The 19181-nt window shown below is 40.0% G+C and overlaps 2 protein-coding genes, 1 long non-coding RNA gene and 2 other non-coding genes across 5 annotated transcripts; 4 read left to right on the top strand and 1 right to left on the bottom strand.

Moving 5' to 3' along the window:
* Positions 1-423: 423 nt before the first annotated feature.
* Positions 424-1517, top strand: LOC131257128 (protein NDR1-like). The gene has a single exon (XM_058258340.1). It carries the CDS (start codon positions 445-447, stop codon positions 1093-1095), a length of 651 nt encoding a protein of 216 aa, XP_058114323.1. The 5' UTR covers positions 424-444; the 3' UTR covers positions 1096-1517.
* A 6421-nt stretch (positions 1518-7938) lies between these two features.
* Positions 7939-8023, top strand: LOC131223557 (small nucleolar RNA Z157/R69/R10). The gene has a single exon (XR_009160531.1). It is a non-coding gene; the product is annotated as a small nucleolar RNA Z157/R69/R10 (small nucleolar RNA).
* Positions 8024-8139: 116 nt separating this feature from the next.
* LOC131223652 (small nucleolar RNA snoR80) lies at positions 8140-8266 on the top strand. The gene has a single exon (XR_009160602.1). It is a non-coding gene; the product is annotated as a small nucleolar RNA snoR80 (small nucleolar RNA).
* A 1272-nt stretch (positions 8267-9538) lies between these two features.
* On the top strand, positions 9539-12110 carry LOC131238973 (uncharacterized). The gene is made up of 2 exons (XR_009168066.1): positions 9539-11424; positions 11603-12110. It is a non-coding gene; the product is annotated as an uncharacterized LOC131238973 (long non-coding RNA).
* A 968-nt stretch (positions 12111-13078) lies between these two features.
* LOC131238967 (uncharacterized) lies at positions 13079-17769 on the bottom strand. Its single transcript, XM_058236543.1, has 4 exons — positions 17478-17769; positions 15342-15550; positions 14739-14846; positions 13079-13986 (listed from the first exon to the last, which is right to left on the bottom strand). The coding sequence occupies exons 1-4, from the start codon at positions 17767-17769 to the stop codon at positions 13276-13278; spliced, it is 1320 nt and encodes a 439-aa protein (XP_058092526.1). The 3' UTR covers positions 13079-13275.
* Positions 17770-19181: the final 1412 nt, after the last annotated feature.

Here is a 19181-nt window from a genome sequence, read left to right as displayed (position 1 = left end):
TCCTCCAGCCTGATTGGGCAACTCGGCTCAGCCAGGTCAGCAGCTTCAACTAAGTTCATGTTGAGCTTGATCTTCCAAGCTCAGTTCAAATTTAGGTTTTATACACACACACACACCTCGATTCAAGTATAATCAATCCCGACGGAGTCAAGTTCAACCTCGCACGGACTCGGTTTAAATTTTTTCTGAGCTCAACAAAATTAGGTCAACTCGGCTCAGCTTTTACAGGTCGAGCCGAGTGAGTTAACCAAGCTATCTCGTTTCGTGTACAGCTGGCAAGAGGGGGCAGAAACGTCATTTTCTTTCGACACGCTTTCATCTCCCTCGTGTAAACTACAAGGAAATTGCATTTCCCCACCCCTAATATTTCTCCATTCCTACGTATATATATATAAGATCTCCATCCAACCATCTCTCAAAAAAATAACCCGGTTTCTTCCCAAAATGTCCTTAGGTCGGAGATGCTGCCGGTGTGGCGTCGGTCTCCTCATTACTCTCGGCCTTACCGGTATCTTCTTGTGGATCAGTCTCCATTCCTCCAAACCTACCCTCAAAATTGTCGATTTTTACGTCCCTGCCCTCAACAAAACCGCCTCCGTATCCAACGCTACAGCCGGAAAACCACCCCGGAATACCACCATACTTTTCATCCTCGAGATCAATAACAAGAACAAGGACGCTGGAATTTACTACGATGCCCTCAATGTTACGTTTTATTGCGGAAAGAACCATTCTTTCATGGGGAACGTGACAGTGGATTCCTTTTACCAGGGGCATAAAAAGACGGCGAAAAAGAAAGTGGCTTTGCAGGTCGAGAGAAGGGCATTTTGGGAAGAGGTTTCTCAGGCGGTTTCGAATGGGACGAAGGTGGTTTTCTGGGTGGATTTGGAGACGCGGGTGAGGTATAAGGTGATGACGTGGAAGACTGACCACCGTACGATGAGGCTCGAAGGGGAAGTGCAAGTCAATGACACGGGAACGGAGTCAAAGGAGGATGGCGTAGAACTCCACTCGCGGTCGGCGGCGCACTTTTGCTATCTTACGCCTACTTGGAAAAGTCTCGCTGCTGTTCTTCTGTTCTTTTGGGTCTGGTAGTGTGGGGTGGATTGTGTGCAGTTGATTCCTTTCCGTGCCCATGTGGGGCCCATACGTGATCGTTCACGACGGTTGGATGGGTGGGGACCACTTGAAAATTACTTTCATCCGGTCATCAAAGCCATCTGATTAATTGGACGGTGACAGCAAACATAGGAGTACCGTTTGTTTTGCAGGTCTTAATTGGACGGATCAGATCTTCCGATCGGGGCGATTGTTGGATCATCTGTAATTCAGGGTCGATCACTCCTATCCATTGGTCTATCATGATCTTAGGTGGAGCCGTCAAAGGAATTTCCACCCGAATGAGGTCAGAGAATGTACACCGCATGTCGACCTTTTGATTTTCACGGACACGGAATCGGTGGATCCGCGAACCACCGTCGTCAGTGGATCCGTGACTGTGGGACCCCCATGATGTATTTTTCTTTTTTATATCCATTCCGTCCATTCATTTTTCCAGACCATGTTAAGGCAGATTTAAATCTAAGGTGGACCACACCACAGGAAAGAGTGGTCATTGAATAACCACCGTTAAAAACCTCCCATGGTCAACGGTCATCCAACCTGTTGATAAGTTCACATATACCGGATGAAGGGAAACCACAAATATCAGTTTTATTCAAAACTTTCGTGGCCCTCATAAGCTTTTAACGGTGGCCGTTCAATTACCATTGTCTTGAATGGTGTGGTCCACCTGAGATTTGGATTTGCTTCATTTTTGGGCTCCTAGGATGATGCCCTAAAATGAGCTAGGCCTGGATATAAGATAAATGCATCACGGTGGGCCCCACCTAGGTCGGTCTCAACGATCTACTGACTCTGCTTCCTTCAGCTCATCTGACTCTGCTTCCTACAGCTCATCGGTGGACCACCTAACTAAAAAATTGTAGTCATTGGACCCATTGCTGATTAATGGAATTTATGATTTATGACTTAGATAGCCATGTATGCATATTATTTTGGTTTTTTCTTCTAAAGTAAGGGTAAATGCATGGGAACGGGCAGTAATTTAATTATTTCCCATGTAATTATCGCGCCATTTCCTGTGTTTGATTTTACTTACTTTTTCTAACGCCGAACCTAAGGATGCTGCCAAATATATGTGGGGCTTATCATGATGTATGTAGATTATCCACACCGTTCATCCATCATGCCTAATGAATTTAGGGCATGAGCCAAAAAATGAGATAGATTCAAAGTTCAAGTGGACCACGTCATAGTAAAAATGGATTCGAACACTTGCCGTTAAAAACTTCTTACGTCCACTGTTTACTTTAGTGTGGGCAACTTGAATGTTAGATTTGCCTCGTTCTTCAGATAGTTGGTCAAAATGGTTTGGTGAAATAATGGATGACATGGATATGTCATATACATGATAATGGGGCCCACAAATTTGTGTGTCATTTTGAACCATTTTTCAAAGCAAAAATACTACCGTCATTTCAATCAGGTGAAAATTGTAATAATTAGCTATTTATGAGGCATTTACACTGAATTCGGAAAATCAAACAACCCCTTAAATTTCTGTGTGAATTGGATGGTTGATATTGGAACTGTGGCCCCACCGATAATGGGTTCTTGAGGTGAGGAGTTGATATTATCAAGGCTGAGCAGCGGGCGTTACTCGGACTAACCTTTCATACGTGGTAATATGCCGTGTTTAAAATATTGGTATTGTGTTACGCATCCCATTCTTGGGATATGGATACATATCAATTATTGCATGTGATCTATCAGTTGTATCACGTAATGTATTACTATTGTTAGAAACATGGAGAAACATTGGAAAATTAATTGAATTTTTTAATGAAACTTTAGTGATCGTTAAAAAAGGCATCAATACACTTATAAATCAAATATTATAAAACACGAGTGAACATAATAGGTTTTCTTTGTATGGAGTTCTAATGTATACGTTGTCTAAATGAATTGATGCAAGCATATTCAAAGTCTATTCATATATTTTATAAAGGTACGAAGACGTGTGGAAACACAAGTAATACTATCAAAAGTAAAAGAAGAATCACTAGATTAAGTTATATACATGTTTAATTTTATATTTGAACATAAAAGATTGCAACCAATTTGTAAGAAATTGGAAAGTTTTAATTTATTTTTTTAAAAAAACTTTTTCATAACTCGGCTCATCTCCTCTAAATCTTGAAATTGAATCTCCCAATCTATAATTTTTTATGCAAATTATAATAATTTGACATCGATTTAATATGATTTATAGAAGAAAAAAAAAGATCAAAAATTGAAAATCGAAAGTGCTCAACTGATCAAACATGTGGGATATATCGCACTACTTGTGCGTTTTGTATTGCACATGTAGAATACAAGATATGTCATGGGATATATTACACGATATCATCGATATTTAATACTTGGTAATATATACATACGTGCAAGATCCAATGTGCTTACTCGATGGCTAGGTAGATTCCTTTGCGCCAAAAAAAGGCTAGTTTGATCATCAGATGCACCACATCCGTACATTGATGTTGTATCTCAGTCAAATTCTCTTGAACGTCCATTCACATTTATTTTGGGAGACCTGATTAGCGGCTCAGATTATATACAGCTGTGATATATTGTTCGCACGTGTGGGTTGTATACTAAAAGCGAATCCTCTCTCAAGTACACCTAATATGTTTTGTTCTTGAATGTCATTACTGCAGCACACGTGGCATACATGAATCAGATCTAGACTGTTCGTTCAAAAAAATAAATGGGCCATAACCCAAAATCACAGTTCTTGTGACATCCTAACCATTTAATCTATGACACGCAAATGGACACAACAGGGGCTCACATACATTGACAAAAAGGTTCATTTACACGTGCCCTATTTTTATGCTGGCCGATCATTTGGTGGCGCCCTATTTTTTATGGATGTTATGCTACCCATCACAATGGGTCATAGAGCTTTGTTGCAGTCTTTTTACAGCGTATACTTTTCGCTAGCTACATGAGAAGAGAAAGAGAAACCAATTACATTGTCTGTACTAGTTCGTTTAACAAGTAAGGGGTTGTTTGGCACCGTGGATTGGAGGAGATTTGAGGGGGTTTCAAATCCCCTGGTTGTTTGGCCGCCTAAAATAACTAGTGAAATCCAGAGGGTTACCAATCCCCTCTTAGAGGAGGGTTTGTAATCCACCGTGAGAGCTTGGATTACACTTAGAATCATTTCAATAGTTGCACGTGTAACATGTGTGTCACTATACACTATCATTCTATTGGGCACATGGCCCACTAATGATGATCAGAACCATCCAAACATTGTCCATGTAAATCAGCACTGTCCAAACATTGTCCATGTAAATCAATGATTAAAAATCGTTGGTTAGTCACTCAGACATGATCTTGTGCTCGTGGCCCATCCGAAAGTTGGAATTTCATCATTTTCGGGCAAAGCATGTACTTCAATAGGCTTATCACAACCATTGTGTCTAAAATTACATATCTCACTAATTATAGATATTAAAGTTGATTTAGTAATTAAATTCAAACCCCTGTAAATATACCATGGATAGGTACTTTTAGATTAAAGTTATTCACTCTTGTGGGTGCCAAACATACCAGGAGGTTTGCAAATTTAGGAGGTTTCCAATCCCGGGGGTTTCGAATCCAGGGGGTTCCAAATCCACGCTCCCAAACAGGCCCTAAAAGTCTTGGGGCATGGTACATTCAATCAAGTTCATAACCATTGATTTATCGTCTAGTTCCATGATGGATCATAGGTAGATTATACCATCCTAATCATGTGGAAGAATGGTGTAACAAACCAATGACTATAATACATGTATAATCTAAGTAATTATCATTAAGAGTGCCTTCAGTTGAATTTATTAATGCAGTCCAGTCAGTTGCAAGCAATGGAGCAATGGCTCTAGTGGGCCCCACCCTAATCTTTCTGTAAGTGGTCTACCTGATCACTAGGTGCATTACCTTATGCTAGGCCCAGGGCCTAAAACTCAACTCCACAGTTCATGTGGAGCATACTATTGAAAACAATGTATAGCGCACCACTCACCCTTTAAACTTGTTCACTTGGTGAGGCCCACTTGAATCACGGATGCATACATACATCATGGGGCATCGGATTACCTTATACCCAAACGCCCAAGACGGTGCAGCCCTTATTGTAGGGCCCACCTTGATGTATGTATTCTATATCCATGCTGTCCCATTTTGCTTTGGAAAAAAAGCTGATCTAATTATGAGGTGGACCATACGATAGGAAATAATGGTGATTGATTATTAATAGGCTACAAGAGTTTTGGATCAAGCTGATATTTTCCCCCCTTCATCAAAGCTCACGGACCTTATTAACATATTGGATGTCGAACAAACACTAAGATAAAATTAACATGTGCCTAAGAAATTTTTAACGGTGGGGCACTTAATCACTACTATTTCCTTGAGAATGATCTACCTTATTTGGACCTTTTCATTTCATGCATTCAAATGATATGGAAAAAGTGTATGGACTATGTGGATATAAAATATATATATAAAGGGTGAGCCCCACTATAAGGTCCATATCTTCTTGAGTGATGCCTCTAGCTCACTTAATCTGATCCCATAATGGGATGCTCATGAAAATCAAGAGGGCTGGATATGGACCTCACTGTGGGGCCCACCTTGATGTATGACTCGAGTTATGGATCGGGGTGTGTGAAATCTATTATGTTTATTAGGTGCTTAACAATGTGTTCGATCCAGCACCTATAAAGTAGACTGATCTCTAATTTAGGTACCATGCTAAAGAAATAGTTCAGAGAGAGCCTTTTACCCTTAAATTTTATAGAACCCACCATAATTATTATATAAAATACATTCCCATAGATCCAAAAATCAGATTAGTTAGTGATGAAGGTAGGCAACATCAAGAGAAACAATTTGGAAGTGAAAATTATCATGTGCACTGTTTCCAATAACATTGAGTTTCGAGACCTGGGCCTCACTGGGCGTAACACACCTAGTGGTCCACGTGGATTTTGAATCCAAATGCTCTATTGGCCACAAGCAGAAAAATCTTACTTTCCTTACAGTGATTGGTCCATGTCATGGCTACCACCACTTTTTATGATGATGTGGTCCAATTAGATTACAATTAGTTGGGGTTTCCTGCTTCTGGTAGGGCGCGGGATAGGTACTACCCCTGCCTAGGGGTGCACATTTAACCGTTGGAACCGTGTAACTGGACCGGAACCGTTGGATCGGTCCGGTTTGGTCCGGTTCCAGGGTGCTAACGGTCCGGTTCCGATTCCCAAAATTTGAAAACCGTTGATTACGGATCGGTTCCGGTTTAGGGTCTTGTAGAACCGATCCGAACCGTAGAACCGACCTTTCCATCCAACCTGTTGATATGACCATATATACCTAGATAAAGTGAAAAAACAAATATCATCTTGATCCAAAACTTCTGTGCTCCATAAGAATTTTTCAACAGTAGATATTTAATCCCTATTGTGTGGTCCAATTGAGATTTAGATATGCCCTATTTTTGGTCCAGTATTCTAAAATGATATGAAAAAAATGGATAGACCGTGGGGATAAAATCCATATATCAAGGTGACCCCTCAGTGGCCCTCGGCACCTACGCCTGTCCCGAGCTCCGAACAGGCGGGGGTAGTCCCTAATCTGCGCCCCTTCTGGCAAGCAGAGGATCTGTATCCCCAGATTTTACATAAACATACGGTGGGCCCCACCGAAGCTGCCGACCCCTTTCCTGTCACTGCAAACCAAGCTGCTGAAAGAAATATAATCGAAAGGTACTCGAATAATAATTGTATCATATCTCACGGTACAACTATTTTATTTGGACTCCCGGTGGCCCATTCATAAAACTGGACGATTGATCATTTCTTCCCACATTTGGCAAGTGTCACCATAAGAAACACCATAATCGGATCACACTAACCATTGGATTAACGAGATGTAAAACATAGACGGTCGAGATTAGACAGATAAAAATATGCCTAATCAGAAACTTGAAACAGCTATTTGATGCGTCCCACCTTGAATGGTATGGTTATAAAACAGCTAGTTGTATCAGATCCTTTCCCTTCCTTTTTCTGAATATTCGTCTATAAACCATCCATGATCGTTCTCGATGAATGAATGGTTCAGATCGTGATGTAAGTGGGCCATATGTACGGTACAGAAGCGGAAGCCCAAAAATTTGGTGCCTCCACGATAACTGAATACCATATCCTCTAACCCTAACCCTAAATCTAAAGAGGTGACCTGAGTTAGGCAACTTCCCGAAACCCTAACTCCAGCAATCTATTTGAAGTCACCAAATATTGTGATAGTTCACCACAGTTTTGGAAGCAGTATTTGCCCATCATACTCACATATGGCCCTCATTTACGGCCCATCCAGACCATCCACATCGTGGGACATGGGTCATATGCATAAAAAGGAAACCGATCAAGCAATTGTAACTATCAATTTTCACCCTATAAAATGGATGGTTTAAAGTTAGATAACGAGTGGTCTAATTCTCAGTGTCATTTCTGGATCGGGCACCATCATCGATTAATTCAGCGATCTCGACCGTCTGGGCTATTGTATAACCATGCCATGTGTATGTTTGAAGAGTCACCGTCATTTTATAAACGGTGGTGAACTCACAAAAGTCCAACGTTTAGAATATACTATTTATAAGAGCGACTGCCCATCTACTTTCATCCCTAGCAGGGCATCTCATCTTGGATTTTCTCCGCCTCTCCTTCCCCGTTCTATCATATTCTTTAGGGCTTTGTTTTCTCCATTTTTACATATCTGCCATTCTTTTATGTATATATTTAATAGTGGGTTTTTGTTGAGAAAAGTGCAGTGATGAGAGCTTAATGTGGACTAGAGTTTCTGATCTAGCAGTTGAAGACAAACCCTTGGCTGTCTGAGCACTCTTTCAACCCAAATGGTAAAGAAAAAAAATGAGGTTTATTTATTTATTTATTTTGTATTTTTAGGGGTTTTTTTTTTTTTTGGTTAATTTTTAAAAGGGGAGGGGTAAATGCGTCCATTACCAATTCTGGGAGATAAACAGAGTTCTTCTTGGTATAATGGCTTGGACGCTAAAGTATAGAGATGTGGCTATCCTGATCTGTGGCTTCTTTCCGTGCCATCGGTCCTGGAAACACCACATACATCCATGCGCATGTTAGCGTCTCGAAACCCTTGTAAAGGGTCTTGTTTCATAGAGGTAAAAATTGTAAGGCTGTGATTGCTCGCTAAGGTTGATCTTAGCGTTTGTGCCACCGTAAGGTTTACCGGGCAGATGTCGGGTACATGGGATTTAGGGCGCGGCTTCGGTGGATCCGGGTATCCACCGAGGTGAGTGTGATTCATGACGGTGGGGACCACCGTGATACATGTGCCTTATATCTACTCCGTGCATACGTTATGAAAACTCATTTTAGGGCATGACCCCTAAAATGAAGCAGATCTAAATCTCAGGTGGACGACACCACAGGAAACAGTGGTGATTGATCGCCCACCAACTTATGATCCTGAAGCCCCCATGAAATTTTTACTAATGGCTGCAGGTGTTCAATAACTACTGCCTCCTGTTTGTGGCCCACCTTAGATTTGGATCTTTATACTAATGCCCTAAAATCAGCTGGTAAGATAGATGGATGACGTGGATAAAATACATACATCATCTTCAACAGAACATTTTCAGTAGCGGATTAGGGGTTGGTTGCCTACCTTACCTTGTGGCCACCTTGATATATACCATAATACCAACTTGACCTAAAACTAGTGGTCCATTAAATATCAATCACCGCCGTTTCATATGGTATGGTCTTACCTGAGAATTGGATTTGCTTCATTTTTTGGGCTCATGCCCTTAAATGATATGGCAAAACATATGAATGGTGTGGTTATAGAATACATACACCAAGGTGGGCCCATGATAAGGGCTGCAATGTCTTGGGTGGGCTGAGTTGCACCTAATCAACCATTGAAAACTTATCCTGGGTCACAAAAAAGTATTTCTTTCTTCATACAGGTGTCTGTGACCTCATCAAAAGATTGAATGACAAATAAACATTTTTGTATAGCCCAGAGAGTTTTTAATGGTAGGGATTCATTAACTAGTGTTTCTTGTAGTATGGTCCACCAAAGATTTGCATCTGCTTCATTTTTGGGATCGTGCTATAAAACAATCTTTCTAAACGGATGGATGGTCTGCACAATGGATTAATGTCAGAGACATTTTATCCAAAGTTGCTTGTTTCTGCACAATGGATTAGTGGCATAGCAATGGAATTTTGCTAAGTGAAATTCATGCAACACAACTCTCCTAAAACATCAGGGGTGTTTGGCACCATAGATTTGAGGGCTTTTAAATCCCTGTTGTTTGGCACCATAAGGGTTTCAAGGTGAGGCTACATCTAAAATTATTTCATAGTTGCATGTGTATCACTGGATTATTAATCTATTAGACACATGACTCACAAATGATATCCTAAAATAATTAGATTATCAATTGCATCACTATAATTATTTTAATACTATGATCAGCACAGTCCAAACATTTTCCATGTAAATCAATGGTTAAAAATAGTTGGTTAATCACTCATATCTTGTGCCTGTGGTCCATCCTAGACTTGGAATTTCATTATTTTTTGTCAAAAGTACATATTTCAGGAGGCTTATTATAACTATTGTGTCAAAAATTGCATAAGTTCACTAATTAGAGATATTAAAGTTGATTTAGTAATTAAATTCAAATCCATTCAAATAGAATATGAATAGCTTCTTTTGGATCAAAGCTGATTCTCAATCCAGGTGCCAAACACAGCAAGAGGATTGATTTCAACTTTAGGTGCCAAACACAACAAGAGAATTTCAAATTCAAGGGGTTTCAAGTCCAAGCTCCCAACCAGGCCCTTAGATTATTGGGGGTATGCTAACATATTTGCCACTTCTACATTTGGCCCTCAAGCTCCCTTGATCATGTGACCATGATAGAATTTTTCTGTGGCCACACTTGCAAAGGCCTAGATTCAAATATGTCAAAGCAAGAAACTTCACGAGACCATGATATGCAGATTACCGCTTATTTCTGATTCTCCTATGGTATTGACTTCCAACATCTAATTCAGATTTGTTTATAATCATGATTCATAATCCCTTCTACTCCCGGCTGCAATGGTTATCTTATTTTCCAGCTCAAGATCTAGGAATCCTTCTGAAACATCCTAGCCCTTTCACTACCTTCCTAGCAAAACCCAACAAAGTGAATGAGATTAAGATGCAGGATCATCCCAATTGTGCTCACTTCCACCCGAAATTGCTGCTCTCCTTAAGACTTCTTGAGTTTCTTCAATGCTATCGCTGTTGAATCATGCAGTGTCATTCAAAAACAGAACTGAACCCACTTGCTCCCAATTTCTACTAGGAATTCTTGGCTTCTTGTTGCAATTCTCTATAGCTAGATAGGAGCAAAGTACCTTGCCTGCATACAACTCTTTAACAGATCTCTGCGAGACAGATAAGGAACTCTTCCCTGGCTTTCACCATCAGAGATCTCCATTCCACACCAAAACCTGCCATCATATGCAGAAGCACTACAAGAACAGTCAAAGCTACTTGGCATTCATTTGGAGTCCTCGCTTCAAATGGCTGAGAATTAACAGTTAAACCATGTTGGATGTCCTTGAAAATCCATCTTCACCATTGATAAACCTGTCACCACCACATTGCTTCGCAGATCTCATACATCCCCTGCCAATTGGTCATTCTCTCTTCTTTCAACGACAGAGGATCAAAACCACCTGAACACGGAAAGAATGGCAACCCCTTGTGATCACAGATGCTGAATGGCCCACAGAGCGAATAGACATCACACTCATCTAGTGGCTGTGACAAAAAAAAACAAAAAATACCTCTTCTGTGTGGAAATCTCCAACGATGTGTATTGCTTGGTCTGTCCCAATACATCCATTACAAGTGTCGAAATAATACTGCTCTTACAAACATAATAACTGAATTTGTTCCCTTTCATATCTGAGTTGTAATTGAAACTGTATATTTACATCAATGTCATTTCCGCTATTAAGCTGAAAATCTGACCATTCCAAGACCCACTAGTCCAATACTGTTGAGATGCATTCCATTTGATTCTGTATCTTCCATGAAATAAGTGGGTTTTCTCCTGTTATCTTATTCAGTCAACACCATCCACCTGGCAGCCATGTATCTGTTGCTGATCAAAGCTTTGCAGATGACAGGAGATGGATCAGACCCACCTCTCCAAAAGAGGTTTCCAGTGTCTACTATTCTTCTGCAGCAGAATTTGAGGTAGAATTGGATTGCCAGTTTGGTGTTTGATCTTTGGAGGACAAGATTGCCATATTCTGTGATTTCAGGAATGTGGTAGTATTCAGGAGGGGCGTTTCGTACTGTTGGTTTTGGACCTTTTGGTACTCTTTTGTACCAGATTCCTATGTAATATTTTCGGAAATTACCTGGTTTGAAGAACCCAAATTCCCATATGGAAGATCGGATTCTTGAAAAGAAGACATAAAGGAAAGGAAAACAGAAGGATGGAATGGCTTTGATGGTAGGTATTGTATCCCTAGGAGCATATGCAATGACACGGAAGAGATTTGAAGAAGATATGGAAGAGAGCTGGAAGTTTTTTTTTTATTGATAGAAAGGGGATGCTTAAATATGATTGTCATGTTCCTCTTGTCCAAACTAATTCTCATTGTAATGGCTGATTCGATGATTTTATTCCAACTCATTGGCCAAAATACCACCATAATGATTTGAAAGAGTATGAAGGGGACATGAAATTTGTCTAGAATCTACTCTTGGGCAATTTATTTTTAGCATTACCATCACTTGGAAGCTGTTACAATATCCACTTAAGTCTGTGGTTGAAGGACTAAAGATTCCAAATTGTAATTGTATTACTTTCTAGTTGGACTTTAAGGACATGTGACTGAGATTTGAGAGCTACTTAAAAGATGGGTTGGATGGCAGATACAAAACCAAAAATATGGGTTGGACGTGACTCTTATTACATCCTTTTTCTGATATGCGTATATGTTATCCTACACATGTATGACATCTGAACCATTCATATGGCAGGCCCCATCACGGATGCAAATATGGTCCCTTTAGGAGATTAGGCCATTCCTGATAACAGTGGCATAAAGTGAAGCCAAGATGGAATCCTGCATTGGATGGATGCCTAGGTAGGTGAAAGGCCATGGAAACTCTATCTAATACTCCATAGCTAATCTCTCTGCTCTTTGTACTTTCAAAACTTACAGAAGTGAAACATCTTACTAGCTAAGGGTGAATCAACTGATATGTCAGACCCATTAGTAGCATGATTGAGCTTAATGTCGTTTCCTATTTTTTTGAACCACTCAAATGCAAAGTGATGGGATCCATCAAAAGCCCAAACAAACCTCATTGGGGAGAATGGCGTGGATTGTGCTTGGCAGAGCCTCAAAAGTCCAAATTCTCTAGATAGGAGACATGAAAGATTTGTTACTATTTGTGAGTATAATCATGCTAAAATCATTGTTCTCACATGTGATCACAGAAACTATTATGCCATCGCATATGCCATTTTGGGCAAATGAACTGCATGTGCTTTGGTTTGGTTTTCAGAACTTGGGTGAAGGCAATTCCTTATGTTTACCCTTATCCTAGTATTTGATTGGGCACTATGTTTTTACCAGGGACCAGAAGATCATGAGTGTCATAGCTCCTTCATTATGAATAGTGAGGTAATTCAAGTAGGCTGAATCTTTAAACCAAATAATGCAATTTGATTCTATAGTGTCTCCAAACACAGTCCAAAAACAGAACCACTGTAGGGCCAAAACCACTTGAGAAATAAAATGACACTGACTATAAAGATATGCCAATAATTGTTAAATATAGAAAGTACAATTTGGTTGCATTTCCACACAAATGAGGGGAAAAAATGTAAGAATACCTGAAGAACCTATGAACATTGTTACTGATCAATGCATCCTGAATTTTCAAGAAAAAGTTAGAAGCACTTGAAATTCTGTTATATCAACATTGATGTGCCAATCTACTTACAAACAGATATGATGGGAGGATAATGCCCATGAAATGGCAACCCATCCTGCAATAGTCATCTTCAACATTTTCAAGCAATGCAATTCAAACATCAAAATCAGTTCTAGAACTATCATCCATATGAGTGATCCGTACTCCCTTTCTTTCCCGTCTTACTACACTAACCCTGCTTTTGCGCGCAGCTTGGCGAACAACTTTTGTGCTTATCTTCACCTCATCGAACTTGTCATGTCCAACAGAAGATTCAGTTTGTATGATCTCAACATTTTCAGCCAAGTCACTTCTGATGTTCTTAGATGATTCCTCCATTTGCTTATGAGCCCCACAAAGGTTCCCAAAGTAGTGAAATGGGTTGATGTACCAAGTTGATGAAGATACAATACCCTTTATGTAGGAAGGCCGGATGAACTCGATAAATTCACGTATCTCAGTAAAGCACGAATGATCTGAGTATGGAACTGAATAGACATGATGATTTAACATCAGGGGCGAGCTCGGTGATTCACCAACCTTGCTTGAATCAACTGAACTTCCACCAATGGTCATTTTTCTTTTATGACGATTAGAATGAGAAGCCCCATGAGAAGCATCCTTTTCATTTGCAGGTCTCACCCATGGAAGACCAGAGGGCATGATTCCGATGGTGGGACGTACTGTGTTCAGTGCTTTAAGGTTATCGATGGTAAGGCTCTCGCGGGGAACAGCTCTAACTCTTGTAATGCTAGTATTTGTGGTGAAGATGTCACCATAGCTGAGGATGTGCATGGTTTGCAGACGTTCTGGCCATACCCAGATCTTTAAAGAACATGCATATGATAAAGTAAGGAACTATTGCAAGCCAAAAATTATAGACGAATGAAACCTCCCACAACAGGAAAGCAAGCTTGAGGTATGAACTCTGCATTTGGATGCACTATTGAGTTGAATTGCAATAACGAGCTCAATAGAGAAGAATTATATAAACTATGATCTTTAATACATTTCACTTTTAACTAAAACAAGATGAACTTGGTTTTAAATGGCAACCAAACAGGGCCTAGAGAAAATAATTTCACCCAACTTCTTAAAGATCCTATACAATTAAGTAAAAATCATGTTTTCAATCCATCTGGTCAACCTGTTAAGTCTTTTAGGTCAACCTAATCAATGACTAAGTGAACCCAAATCTAGGTTTGGGTTTTTGAGCTATGTTCATAATGAGGAACTAGACCTCAGACTGTAGTTGCATTCCTTTTAAGTTCAACTTGAAAGTAACATAATTGCACGTTAGAGCTACTCCCTCAATGTCTATTTTAAGGCAAATATTTTTTTTTTTTGGTAGGGCGTCAGGGTTGCTTCATCTCCACTTGTGGTTAGACTCGATCCCTGACCTACATCTCGTCAGGAGAGTTTACACTCCCAGCTACTAAGGTAATTGGACCTATGCCATTTTGACTTTATTGAACCCAATTGTTGCAAGTCAAATCACTACCGCATCCAAATGAAGCCTTATACTTCAAATTATCTACCTGGATTAAAGTATGTGAAATGCATGAGAGCAACATAACCTTTGTTTTTAAAGCACGTGAAATGTGGAGCAAAAGATCTTCCTTCCCAAGGGTATTGATGCCAATGACAATATCATGATCTGGATGGGAAGCAATCAAATCAACCACCTGTGATTTGCAACCATCAAGATGAAAAGAATTTGTAAGAGACCCATTTTTTTTTTTCAATTAGCATGTAACAATTTTGTAAATATGCAATAGAAAGTTTGATTTCAATCACATAATGGAAACAATTGCAAATAAAAATTTCTTGTGATATATCTCCAAAGTCCTACTTTATCTCCTATTTCTTTTTACTGCTGCATATGAATGAATAACATACCCTAGCAATACTAATATTCAGAATGATGAACAGATGGTCTAAGCAAACAAACTTGCAAGTTTTTTGGACCAGCATTGTTTTCATTCAGATGTGGCCGACCTAACAGTCGGTCAGGCTAAGGTTTTGGCTAGATGATCTACATAGTGGGTACCACCTGATACATGGATTGGCTGGTAGAATGGCACACCCAGCCACAAGAAGAGGTACGTGTTGGGCTAGAAAACTTCTAACAATGAAGCAACTTCATATAATCTTTATGAGTGAAAGGTATAGAAGCAAACCTGTTGAGCAACAACTTCACGGGGAGGAAAAGAAAACCACGGATTGCAGTAAGTGTTGTCTAAGTAAAGCATGCCGAGTTTATCATCCCCAAGAGCATTGAGGAGCATTGCCTTCGCTATCTGTGTCCTATCACTGGTTGTTTCCCAACGAAAGTCGCCAGTGTATAGCATGGATCCGAATTCGCCATGAAACAAGTACATGACAGCACCTGCCCACAAAAACCAACCTTGAACAAAAGGAAATCCTTTGGTAGTAATGGTCCAGTGTGGAAACACCAATATAGAAATTTTTTTTCTATTGGTGAATGCTGTCACTATGTCCAATCTGGACTTGATGGTGGGAGGTGGGCCTTACTTTATTTGACCTTTTAGGAACTGGTGGGATCAAGTGGGGCCTGCTTCCTGTTGTTGTCTGCTACTGACTAAATGGTAGTTAGACCTTGTCTGGATTTATTTATTTATTTTTGATGCAGGCATGACAAAACCAAGTCATTTTGCTTGTATAAGCAACAACAACAACTTATATAATGCAAAAGTCGATACATAACTGGATTCCGAATAAGCAGAACCACCCACAACAGAATTTTGCTTCAGGTGAATCTTGTTAATAAGATGGTAATTGGAAGTAGGATCCACTCGATCAACACTAACAGACCTAAAAACAATCAAACTAAGCGGGCACATAGTTTATCCACCAAAAAAAAAAAAAGAAAAAAGAAAAGGAAGTGAAAATATTGATAGATAAGTAGATTCTCAAATAATAAATTCTGAAATCATTCAAAAATAAAAATATATGGAATTAGGAACCTGTTATTTGTTAAGTTCACATGCATATACAAGGCATGTCATCTACATGCCTCCACATATGCCATTGTGGCAAATGAGAACAGGATCCAAGGTTGGTCACATTGTTTTGATGCATTCGCATAAAACCTGGGCCATTGGATCAAAAGCTGGGCTGCAGTTTACAAATGAAATGGACAGAATAAAAACTTAATAATAATAATCATCATCATCATCAAAGCCTTTTCCAGACTAATTAGGGTGAGCAACACAAATCTCGTTATGCCTGTTACGCCTCAAGATTCACAATTAACCTAACAACTTAAGTTTTCTAAGCGGCCGACTATTTCTAACATTGTGGACTACCAGATGAGAGCAGCGGCTATTTTCCTGGCATGGAGATATAATGGTGAGACCTACGTGATGGGTGGCTTGGATCTCATGCCCCTATGCCACAGTGGCACATATGGTGCCATGTAAAAGAACTATCCAGTAGATGTGTGGGCCCCACTAAAGTTGGTTTTTAATAGGACAGGTGATAAGATTCACTCACACCAAAAATGCGTTTCACACTGTAATTGCCTCAAACACTCGAAAAGCACTTCTAAAATTATGAAAACAGTCTGCACAAGCAATACAAACTCCAAAGAGGGAAAAATGATCCATACTGAAACATCAAACGCTCACAGGTGCAATTTTTAGCTGTCAGACAAGATTGAATATTGATGGGATGTTGGCCTACTTTGTTCCACCCTTTTAAGAGATAGTACAATCAAGTGGGGTGGAGTTTCTCTAAGGGTATCTTAAACCGGATGATTCCCAAAATGGAATTAAATGCAGAGGATATGGCCAAATTGGAAATGGGGACATTTTAAGGACGGCCCACTGTTAATTACAATCCATGTATCTCAACTTGGACTTGGAACATACAGAATTGTTATTTGGGGGCAAGTTCTTCATTATGAATGAAGCAGAGCTAGCCCCATTTTGATCATTACCATTTTATAGAATCAAACTATTGCAATTGCAATTCAACTGATCATCCAAACGCACCCTAAGACTTAATTACCTCAAAACACTATTTGGTTTGAAAATTTGCCATCCAGGTAAAGAAATTCAGAAAATTAAGGCATATATGGTTGTATGTGTTTGATGATTTTCTTTCTTAATTGAATGTGAATCACAAGATCTGGGTCACTCACAAGGTGGGCCCCACTGCCAACATGCTGACCCCTCATGACTGTCCTACACAATGGATCTTCTGATGAGAAGAGTGGCCTGATTTCGTTTTGGGTATGTTCCAGTGGGCCCCATTTGATGAACGACTCAGCTGTTTGGGAGAAGAGAGTGTACCAGGGCAGTGGTTAGCATCAATGGCCACGACTTGAACAGTAATCTCCAATCCAGATTTTGGGGAGACCAGAGAAACTGAATGCGGCGTTCCGATCTCCAGAACTCTGAGAAGAGAGAGATTGAAACCTGGGAACCTTGTGGGTAAGAGCTTAGCTGTGATTGAAGAACAGAAAAGTGGGCCCCTTTTCCATCTGCGGGACAGGCCTTTGGTGTGGTCCGTGTGTAGGTGGGACAGGAAATAAGCCTGCGATGGTTCGCTCCATCGATCCACCGAAATCAGCCCTTCCTCCATTATCTTCTTGCCTGAGAGAGAGAGAGAGAGAGAGAGAGAGAGAGAGAGAGAGATTTTATGGCGGGGAGATTCGCGACTTTTGAATTTAAACGATGATGTTGTGGCGGGAGGAGTGGTACTCCTAAATGGAGTATGCTTTTCTGGTAATACTCGCTTCTCACACGTGGCAGCATGACAAATGTGTATGAAATCCAAGAAATCCAAGTCGTTCATCAGGGAGGATTCATGCTATGGATGCAATTCTCATGAATTAGGATAGTGATCTTACCTTATAGGCCACATTTGTATGTTTGATTGGACCAATGGCCAATTTCAACCCTTCATTTCCCTCCATTCATGTGTGGTGGAGATTATGGCTGGATAAGCCAGATTTTGCACCAAGGAATGTAGAAAATGGTTACTGACTAATGAGCGGCTTGGATCTCGACTAGTGTTTATTGGTATTTCATACCATGGAAATGTTTTATTTCCAATATGCACGTGGCAAATACGCACCGCAATCAGATGAACGGTGGAGATAGAAGTACTTACTTCCCGAAATTCTGCGGTGTGTTTGAGATGGTTGCTGCTACGTGTACGTGCAATCTTCAGGATATGTGTTATATCCAAACCGTAAGATAATAGAAGGCACAATTTGAACGGTGTGGATTGATGTACATACTTCCATGCGTATGTTGAAGTAGGGATGTAAATGGGCGGGGTTGGCCGGTTGGGCTTCTGGGCCTTGTAGACTTGGGCTGGAGTATAAGCCAGATGACGGGCTCAGGCCTAAATTTCAGGCCCACGTACTGACACTCTAATACAACATTCTCGTCCGTTCATTTCGAGGAGCACAACGATGTATGTGTTCTCTCCCAGGAATTAGGTTGGTCCAATCTTCTGGTGGGTCATAGACGTTTATGAAACAGATGTACTACTGAAAAATGAGGTGTTCTAACCCGTTCAACAGCATCTAAAATAATAGTGGCCCACCTGATAAAAGGAATGCATTTATTTTGTGTAAAAAATTCTACATGGGCAGATGAACATGATGGACGGCTTAGATATTTCAGCTATAGGCCACGCTGACACATGTGGTGGCGTGTACGTGTCTATGCCTGTTGCCTTAATATGGTTCAATTAGTATAGTCTTTTATATATTTTTCATTTTACCTTGTTCAGATTGTCAAAAGCAATGCATGGATTTCAATTGTTCAGATTGTCAAATGCAATAAATGGATGACTTCATTTTAGAAAAAGAGGCGGTGAATTATAACTACAGCCTAATATAGAAGAACTCATTTTTCTTTGATCTAAGTCTAGGTCAGATTATTTTAATATGACCTGATTCAAACCCATTTAAAAACTAGGTCTGGGTGGCTGAGTTAGATGGGGTTGAATTTAAGAGAGCTCAGACCCAACATATTTAGTAA

Source organism: Magnolia sinica, chromosome 1, assembly GCF_029962835.1.
Source record: "Magnolia sinica isolate HGM2019 chromosome 1, MsV1, whole genome shotgun sequence".
NCBI lineage: Eukaryota > Viridiplantae > Streptophyta > Magnoliopsida > Magnoliales > Magnoliaceae > Magnolia > Magnolia sinica.
This window is presented reverse-complemented; position numbering and strand designations above follow the sequence as displayed.